The sequence below is a fragment of the Protopterus annectens genome, chromosome 3.part1 (genome assembly GCF_019279795.1).
Source record: "Protopterus annectens isolate FY-2018-M chromosome 3.part1, PAN1.0, whole genome shotgun sequence".
NCBI classification, from domain to species: Eukaryota; Metazoa; Chordata; order Ceratodontiformes; family Protopteridae; genus Protopterus; species Protopterus annectens.
In genome coordinates, this window is record NC_056732.1 from 1852805722 (window position 1) to 1852816068 (window position 10347).

Here is a 10347-nt window from a genome sequence, read left to right on the forward strand (position 1 = left end):
CTGCCAACAGTACAATAACTGATACAGCTAGTTAATTAAAGGACATACTGGAGAGGCAACCATCAACAGTACAATAACTGATACAGCTAGTTAATTAAAGGACATACTGGAGAGGCAACCACCAACAGTACAATAACTGATACAGCTAGTTAATTAAAGGACATACTGGAGAGGCAACCACCAACAGTACAATAACTGATAAAGCTAGTTAATTAAAGGACATACTGGAGAGACAACTGCCAACAGTACAATAACTGATACAGCTAGTTAATTAAAGGACATACTGGAGAGGATTAAGTTACAGATTTCAATACAATCAGGGTAGCAGTTTCCATAAGTCCGCAAAAATAAGATGCATAAGCAACTTATTAAAATGTACTTCCCAGTGAATTTTACAACCACCTACAAAATAATTGTTGCCAAAGCTGCATCCAGCACCAAGAAGGATAACTACCTGGAATACAACACCACATATACGAACCATCTACATAGGCAGCACCTTGTTCCCTTGTAAAGGGCAAATTACTTTTGAGTTTTCCAAGAATTCCAAAACTTTTCTGTAATTGTTGCTATTTTTCCTCTTCTTCATTAAAATTACTAGATAAATACCTTCAAGGCTTCTTCCATTTTGAAATTCAGGTATCTGGCACACTGCATACTTTTAGACTTGCCTGCTATTTAGCTTGCCATAAGGAATAAATCACATTTCTGTTTCCAAACTTCCAGTTTTCTGATAAGTTGCAAGATTATCCTAACTGTGCATTGATCACCCAAAAATGCTTAACTGCAAATATATATGCTGTCATGACTGGAGAAATGTATTTATTTTATACTTTTTTGACTTGGTTAGTCCCAATAGGTCAATGGACTCTTTTCTAGGGAGACCTGAGGTGGTAGTACATACTGAGTAGGGGAAGTTTGGCCAGGGCACTGGTGAACTTGTCCTTCTCCTTTTGATAAGTACTGTAAGATCTTTTACATCCAGTTGTGCTACCACCAACTCAGGCAGATGGACCTTCAGTTTAACTTGTCATTCAAAGGATGGCACACCCAGGAGTGTAGTACCCCCCCCACCCCATGCTGCATGCAATACAGTGTCAGTATTGGAAAAGTAATGCAGCTACCTAGTATAGGAATAAAACCCAATAACATGCAAATGTTTATTATGATATACTAGCTACACAAACACTTTTGTTAAGTTTGAGCCTCCATGAGGTATTTAATCTGACTGCCTTCTAGAAAAAACTGTGTACCACATGACATGCAATTCCCTGTAACTTAGTCAGTAGTATATTTAAAGCTTACGTCAATGACATCACATCACAGATGAATGAACAACTGTAAGTTAATAACTGGCCACATGCAGTCTCTATTTCACTGGTTATTTTGTGGTTATTAGTTCATGGTAGTGAGAGTAGGGAACAGGTGGAGGAGACCCTGGAGATGTGGAGATATGCTCTAGAGAAAAGAGGAATGAAAGTCAGTAGGACTAAGACAGAATATATGTGTGTGAATGAGAGGGAGGATAGAGGAATGGTGAGGATGCAGGGAGTAGAGGTTACGAAGGTGAATGAGTTTAAGTACTTGGGATCAACAGTTCAGAGTAATGGTGAGTGTGGAAGAGAGGTGAAGAAGAGAGTACAGGCAGGATGGAGTGGGTGGAGAAGAGTGTCAGGAGTGATTTGTGACAAACGAGTACCAGTAAGAGTGAAAGGGAAGGTCTACAAGAGGGTAGTGAGACCAGCTATGTTATACGGGTTAGAGACAGTGGCACTGACAAAAAGGCAGAAGTCAGAGCTTGACGTGGCAGAGTTGAAGATGTTAAGATTTGCACTAGGTGTGTCGACAGGATTAGGAATAAGTATATTAGAGGGTCAGCCCAGGTTGGAAGGTTTGGAGACAAAGCCAACAAGACAAGATTACGTTGGCTTGGACATGTGCTGAGAGGGATGCAGTGTATATTGGGAAAAAGATGCTAAGGATGAAGCTGCCAGGTAACAGGAAAAGAGGAAGGCCTAAGATAAGGTTTATGGATGTGGTGAGAGAGGACATGCAGGTGGTTGGTGTGACTGAGCAAGATGCAGAGGACAGGAAGAAATGGAAACAGCTGATCTGCTGTGGCGACCCCTAACAGGAGCAGCCGAAAGAAGAAGAAGAAGAATCATTTTACTAGAACATTACTTGTATTAGCAAAACATTTTACCCCAAAGTAATTCTGAACTGGAAGAGGTATTTATTAACAAACAAATCTTGTTTTTAATTTAAAAATACAGAAAAATGGTATCGACAGTATAAGGTGCCATGACAATGTGGGAGTCACATTAAAGTGTTACAGCAATAAGGCTTAAGCAATGAATATTGTTACTGAGTACTGTGTTACAGGTGTATAACATCTGCTGTATACTACAGTCAAAATGAATACTTGGTTACCAGCTGTAATTTCCAGCAATGGAATTCTAAGCAATTATGAATAAAAAATAACAAAAATACAACAGTATGAAAAAAAAAACAGGTAAGATTTAAGAAACACACAGAATTTTAATGCTCAGAACTAAACCAACATTTCAGCAAATCCTTGTACTGGTTTTATGATCTCAACATGCACAACATATTTGCATGTATGTGTACCTCGTCAAGAAAGGGTGCAGCTCTAAGAATGGTGTCTTGCCTGTGTAATGTTGAAAAATGGTTCACTGCATTATCATGTTACTAAATGAATCCTTTGGAAAGTATATCAGTTTATCATTTATGACAATACTATACCACAAATAAATATGAATAACATGTGAATGCTGCACTGCAGAGATATATGAATAACATCTGAATGCTGCACTGCAGAGATATATGAATAACATCTGAATCTGTATAAAGATGTGACTCTGAGAATTCCTTACCAACATCTATCATGTGATCGAAGTTCTGCACCATCACTTCCTGGTGTAGCTTCTTCTCCTTTTCACTCAGCATCTCCCACTCCTCCCTTGAAAATTCAACAGCAACATCTTCAAAACTTTCTGGGACCTGAAAAAAAAACAAATAATTTATTTGTTCTGCAGTTCACTGTATAAACTGATGACATTACTTTGTTTCACCAAGCATTTTAACAATTGTGTCAGAACTGATTAAGGTGCCCTGGTTGCCAATTCACTAAAATTAATTAAATTTCCTTTCTGCCTATTCAGTGATGGTTTTCTGAAAATGCAGACTGAGGAGTAGATTTACAATAGGAACGGTCAAATAGTCCCATTCACTCCAGTATAACAATGTCTATGCAAGTATAAAAACCAATACAAGACATGCTGAAATTTCTATAACAAATGTGCATTTATAAAATGGATAAAGGACAGTGACCAATAAGACTGTTATTTACCCGTGCATCAATTCCATTCTACTGCATAACAAGCAATTAGTACAGGCTGTAAAGACTACACATTTAGTCATAAGATGCCATCTTCCTCACAGCCTTCAAAATCCACTATCAACCATTTTTATCCATCACTAACAATGACCTGCATTTGAAGACTGTAGTTAACTTCAACATAACTTTAACAGAAAAATATAGGAAACACCTTCAAAATGGGGAAAAGAGGCACACAAGAGCCAGTAAAACATGAAACAAGTATTGATGATTTTATATATATATATATATATATATATATATATATATATATATATATATATATATCTATAGACAGATACGACATATATGTACATGTTAGTAAATAATGACTAAACCAGGGAAATGCACTACTGACTACAGAGGAGTGTGTAACAGAGTCTGAGGTAGGAAGGCAGTCTGTAACAGGTGGGTACACCATTCCTATAGCAATTATTTATTTAATTTATTTATCATTTGTTAACTGGGAAAATCCGACTTGGAATGAAGCCAATTTTCAGTGGAAGCCCGGGGAAAAATGTACCAGATGCATTTCTTTGTAATGTGGGAGGAAACCGGAGCACCCGGAGGAAACCCACACAAACGCAAGGAGGATTAGCAGACTCCACACAGAAGCCACCCCAGCTGAGAATTAACCAGAGAACCTCTTGCTGTGAAGTGACAACACTACTGCTGCACCACTGCACACAAGTAACAGTTGCCTCTAGAGCTATATTAGGGCAGCTACTCCCTGAAGAAGTAGATTTCCCATCATCCAGGTCAACAGAGGATAAGATGGAGAGTTCTGAATAAAGAATTAAGGCAGACCTGAGAAGAGGCACAGAGATTGCCTAAGCCTTAGAGTCTGAAAGTAAAAGAGAGGTCTGTACTGGATGTAAGAGTTGTAAGGTGAAGGGGTTCACACTGTGTCAGCACTGCAAACACACTAAAACGTTGCCTGGATTTGTTACAGTGCAGAGAAAGAGAGAAGGATATAACCTCAATACCTTAGTAGACTAACTGCTACATAAATTACTGTTGATTTAACAAACAGTTATCATTTGGCTAAAGAGTTAAGTATAACATTTGATTATGGCTGGTTTATCAAATAATATTTTGCATTGACTGAAAGAAGCAAATTTTGATTGGTTTCAAACAAAGAAAATAAAACTGTATGTGCTGATGCAGCCTGAAGCTAAAGCCTCTTACAGGCTGGATTGCTGAGCTAATTTCACATGAATTGATGAACCACAGTTGACAGAATAGCTATTTATCACAGCAATATCTGAAGTTTGTTATTCTAAAGGATGCCAGGTTTGTTTTCCCCATAATAGAAAGGAATTTTATCCTTAAAGTTGCAGATAATATGCTCCAAACTGAACCATCACCCAGTGTGTCCATACAGAAATTTGTACTGGCCAAACAAATCATTCCTGCAGTAAAAGGGGTTGCTTTCAGTAACATTTAAACACATTTGTGCCCATACAGGGATTTTTTATCTGAAAATAATCTTTGCGGTATTGAGGAAGGTTGATTTCAAGAAAGTGAAACTGTTTTTTCCCATTTACTGAACTTTTCCTAGGCAGTCAAAACTTGGGTATTCTTCCTATTTTTCTGTTGGCGAATTTCTCCTGACAATTGTAGCTACTGAATTCCCTACAACCCTAAGAAATTACCAATGGTTTTGCTATTATTGTTGTCATGGAGAAATTACCTAAGTTTTTTTTTTTAAATCTTAATAAAAAGTTTTGTGCATTTTCAAGGATAACAAATTTTGCTCAGTTATCCTGTGTGAGCCTGATTTGCAACTGCAGTTAAGAAAGCACAGATTACAAACGCAGAGGCACATAATATGCTACTGTCTGGTGCTGTCCATCAACCTAAAGCACATTCCGAACTGTAGCTAGATGCTTAAGTAAATAATGCAAGTAAGGATCTGTAAATTCTGTCTGCAGGAAATTGAAAAAGAACAATTCCTATTGTCAACAGAAAGGATTTTTGTCAGAGTGACCATATGTCTACTGTCTGGCTAGCAGTTTTGGTAGAATGTCTGTTGTTAACTGAATGAGGAAATTATGTCAGACGGGCATGTACATAGGGCAAATAATAAGCCTTCACTGAGTATGTTTCTTTGCCTGAAAACAAATAAATGTTAGCATCTGAAATGGTTTGTTTTAAATGTTCTAGACAAGGGCAAATAATACAAGATTTTACACACCCCCTTTAGTCAGTGCATGGTAGTACCCAAGATTTTACACACTCCGCTTTGGTGTGTGTATGGTGGTACCCCACATTTTTACAAAAATCAACACTTTATACTTCCCATTCAGTCTGTGTGCATTACTTTTGGGATTGTACAACAACCCTCACACCTGAACACCCCATCCGTCTGTGGGTATCACTGTTGCACATTTGAACTATAACTCCCTAAATATTTTATTATTGTTACCCCAGGACTGATGGAACAGTAACACTCAAAAACATACTCCCATTCTGACCATCTTAGGTATTTAAAAATAATCACATACCCATAGTCTCCTTTAGTTTGTATGTCATAACCAATATTTATACCAAAATCTCCCTGTTCATATTCCCCTTCATTATCAGCACATGCATGTAGGTATGACCATCACACATTTTAAACTAACTCCCTATCTCTACTGCCCTTTACCCTGACATGTACACCCCACTTTAGCCTGAATAACTGATCTGTGTAAGGTACTCTGTGCTGCTGATGTACAGTTCACTGATGAGGCCTGACTTAACAATCCCCAGTAACAATGTAACACTATGTGTGTCCCAGAACTGTGTAAGGTACTCTGTGCTGCTGATGTACAGTTCACTGATGAGGCCTGACTTAATCTTCACCCAGTAACAATGTAACACTATGTGTGTCCCAGAACTGTGTAAGGTACTCTGTGCTGCTGATGTACAGTTCACTGCTGAGGCCTGACTTAACAATCCCCAGTAACAATGTAACACTATGTGTGTCCCAGAACTGTGTAAGGTACTCTGTGCTGCTGATGTACAGTTCACTGCTGAGGTCTGACTTAATAATCTCCAGTACAATGTAACACTATGTGTGTCCCAGAACTGTGTAAGGTACTCTGTGCTGCTGATGTACAGTTCACTGATGAGGTCTGACTTAATCTTAACCCAGTAACAATGTAACACTATGTGTGTCCCAGAACTGTGTAAGGTACTCTGTGCTGCTGATGTAGAGCTCACTGCTGAGGCCTAATGTAACAATCCCCAGTAACAATGTAACACTATGTGTGTCCCAGAACTGTGTAAGGTACTCTGTGCTGCTGATATACAGTTCACTGCTGAGGCCTGATTTAACAATCCCCATAACAATGTAACACTTTAATTGTGCCCCAGAACTGTGTACAGTTCTCTAAGAAATTCAGGCCTCATCGTGGACTACACAGCAGCAGGAGCAGCATAATCTCCCTACAGTAACAATATAACACTCTATGTGTAACCCAAAATCATGTAAGATGGTCAGGTCTTATCAGTGAAATATACAGCAGCTGCAACTCCCCATTTCCTGTCATGAAAGCACAAGCACATTCCCTATCCTGTTTTCATGAGCTGCAGCCTCTCCCTAATTTGTCACTGCCTGTGACAGCTGAAGCCTCATTCCCCCATGACTGTGTGTTCTTTTCACAGTGTCCATGCTCAGTATGCATGGCTTCTCCCTACTTACTCCCTCTCCATACCCTATCACACAATACTGATTCCATGTTCATAGTCTGTGCAGAGGACATGACTCATGGTGTGACTGGCACCCATTTCCATACAGACCTATCCTCTGTAATATAGCAGACTCATTCACTACAATCTCTGTGCTGTTAGTCCTTCCTGCCTAGCACCCTTAGAGTGACAGTCTGCAGGAATGGTACACTGCTCTATCCATAAGAATCCATTCTTCAAATGTCCCCAAAATTAATGGAAGTTTCTCTGCCTAATAACTACAGACTTTACCCCACTCCTTGCTATGCAGAAACAATATTCAAGTTCCAGTCTTGTGAAGGCTAAACCATTTATGGGGAGGTGTTAAAGCATCAGCTATTGCGTGTCCCAGAATCTCCACCAAACTGTCAAGAACCAGAGGGTGGAAACATACAGTTCTGGTGCTCCACACATACCCACTGCCTTCAAACAGTCTACAAGTGCACCATTGGATATTCTCCCATACTTCCTACTCACCATTCCAACCCCAATCCCCACCATGCAATGGCAAAACCAAAAACAATAAATGATATCTGTATAAAGAAACATGTCACACTGCAGCTCTACTGTGTGCTAACATCCCTAGTTGTAAATTGCAACATTTACCTCATGTTCATTTATTATGTGGGAAAGACTGAGAAAAGGCTTACAGACAGAATATACTAATACATGTATGCTATGAGAAAAAGATGACACCAACAATGCTTGGTCTAAACACAGTCCTGTTTGTCTGAATTTCAATAAGTTTCTCTTTTTGTGTTAAAGAAGGTTCTACATCAGGATAGGGGACATACCTCTCAACTGTCCAGATTGTCACAGAATGCCCAGATTTTCTGCTACATATTTTTGGCCTGTTCCTCACAAAATGTGCAGTTTTTTGGCAAACCACTGGGGACTGAAGTCAGTAAATAGTGACAGACATTTAAGTTTCATACTTTATATCCTTCAGAAAATGCACGATAACACAAAACCTGGTACTCCAGCAACTTTCTAGCAAGAGCAATATTTAAAATCTGTCCTTATTTGGGGGCTTTTTTCTCCCCATTATTTTTGGATTTGTGCAGATTTCTTACTCTAAGAGGTTGAGAGGTATGTAGGGTGGTGACTGGTAATATAATTTTCTGAAACACAAACTATTTTGGCAACTGGAATTAGCTGCTGATAGACCACCAGGGTTCAGTGATTATGTGCCCATCAATTACATTTTGAAAGAGAAACACAGTAGTGGAAAATAATCTTTACTGGTGTTTTTTGATCACATAGCTTTTGGCATGTATTCTATAAATGTTTAACTTCCTGTGTGCCTTGTCATGTTGATGAAGTCTTTTCATTAAGATAAAAGCACTCAATAAATGTGGCTGTATTTCACTTTTTGTTTTATTATTTAGTTTCTTTTTACTTCTTTTATTACTTTTTTTACAAAACATGTCAGCACTGTCCATGACTCACTAGATGTTACATGTCAGCACTGTCCATAAATCACTAGATGTTACATGTCAGCACTGTCCATGACTCACTAGATGTTACATGTCAGCACTGTCCATGACTCACTAGATGTTACATGTCAGGACTGCCCATGAGTCACTAGATGTTACATGTCAGCACTGTCCATAAATCACTAGATGTTACATGTCAGCACTGTACATGACTCACTAGATGTTACATGTCAGCACAGTACATGAGTCACTAGATGTTACATGTCAGCACAGTACATGAGTCACTAGATGTTACATGTCAGCACTGTACATGACTCACTAGATGTTACATGTCAGCACAGTACATGACTCACTAGATATTACATGTCAGTACTGTACATGACTCACTAGATGTTACATGTCAGAACTGTACGAGTCACTAGATGTTACATGTCAGCACTGTACATGACTCACTAGATGTTACATGTCAGCACTGTACATGTCTCACTAGATGTTAAGCACATTAGCAGTACCTTGGTGTAACCAAGTATTCTGACCCAGAAATTTTCAGTCTCAGTGTTGTTAATTTTAACAATCAAAAGCCTGACTTTTAAGTACACAGTTATACCAGATGTTAATATATTATTTACTGTATAAATCCATAAAGTCATAAAAATAGTTTTTCCCTTCCCATATTATAATCATAATTTTGTATCATCTGCTTTCAGTGAAACATTCTCTACTGTAGTCTTTGTAAAGGAGGAAGTTAGAAATTTATAAAAAAAGACAGAACTATGACATACAAATATATGTGAGCAAACTTAAAAAAGAACTACAGTTCACGTGTTAATAAGCCTAATGTTAAGGCACACATCTGTAATAGTAGCTTTCCTAGGTAAATGTGCCAGGGGCAGCTGACCAAAAATCTAGTATGTCCTATTTAAGTGCCACAACTTGTTGCTGAATTTGGACAGTTTCAACACTACAAAGTATGGCCCATGCAAATAAGTAATTTATTTACCAGATTTTCTAGCACAATAAAAGCATTTATTCATCAATAAATATATAGACAACTGGAGGTGTTAAGATTGTTGAATAAAAACTCTTCTGGTACGATAGGGGGCAGAGTTCAGTTTTGGTTTTACCTTTTTGTGATCCTTTGCAGTGCTGCTTTAAACCAAACAAATAATTATTCACAACAAAGCAATTTCCAGTGAAGCTTTTAGTGCACTCTGCATCCTTTATCTCCAGCTTTAACAGCCTGGGTCTGTCCCCATCAACACAAACTGCTGAGATCAGAATCGAGAGTATGCTATCCTTTACAAATCAGATCAGATGCATAGCAGAACAGATCTTTACTTTACAAAAGTTCCCTCTGCAGCTCCCTGCAGAAGAAAAGCCCCAAGAACACAAACTACACCATTCATAAACAAAAGTCCAACAGTCACAGAAAGCAGGTTTTCTCATTAGCTCAGTTCTTACCTCCAGTTTCATGATGCAGTACACTATTCATGAAGTGAAGCAGCTACTGCTTGCCAGAGATACAAACCAGAAGAATGATAAGCAGACACACAAATCTAAGTATTTCTGTAATGTCTGCACAAGAAACAAACCTCTCTAACTCAACTTTCCATAAGTAATCACTTCCTGTCTTCCTGTGAAATATATCCCCACACTATGCAGGCAGCCTGATTAATAATCATGACTATAGAAGGAGGGAGGGGATTATATAAATATTTAATGAGATAGGCTGGCTCATTCAGCTACGACTTTGCTAAATGGTAGGAGTGACAGGTTTAGTATGTGAATTTCTACTGCATG

General features: G+C 38.4%; 1 protein-coding gene across 1 annotated transcript in view; it reads right to left on the reverse strand.

Moving 5' to 3' along the window:
• LOC122798763 (zinc finger protein 883-like) overlaps positions 1-10145 on the reverse strand; it is a 221297-nt gene extending 211152 nt beyond the window's left edge. Inside the window, exons 1-2 of the mRNA XM_044067871.1 lie at positions 10009-10145; positions 2895-3021 (exon numbers count right to left, since the gene is read on the reverse strand). Coding sequence (XP_043923806.1) covers positions 2895-3021; positions 10009-10020 — 139 coding nt within the window. The 5' untranslated portion in view covers positions 10021-10145. The remainder of the gene's footprint in view (positions 1-2894; positions 3022-10008) is intronic.
• Positions 10146-10347: the final 202 nt, after the last annotated feature.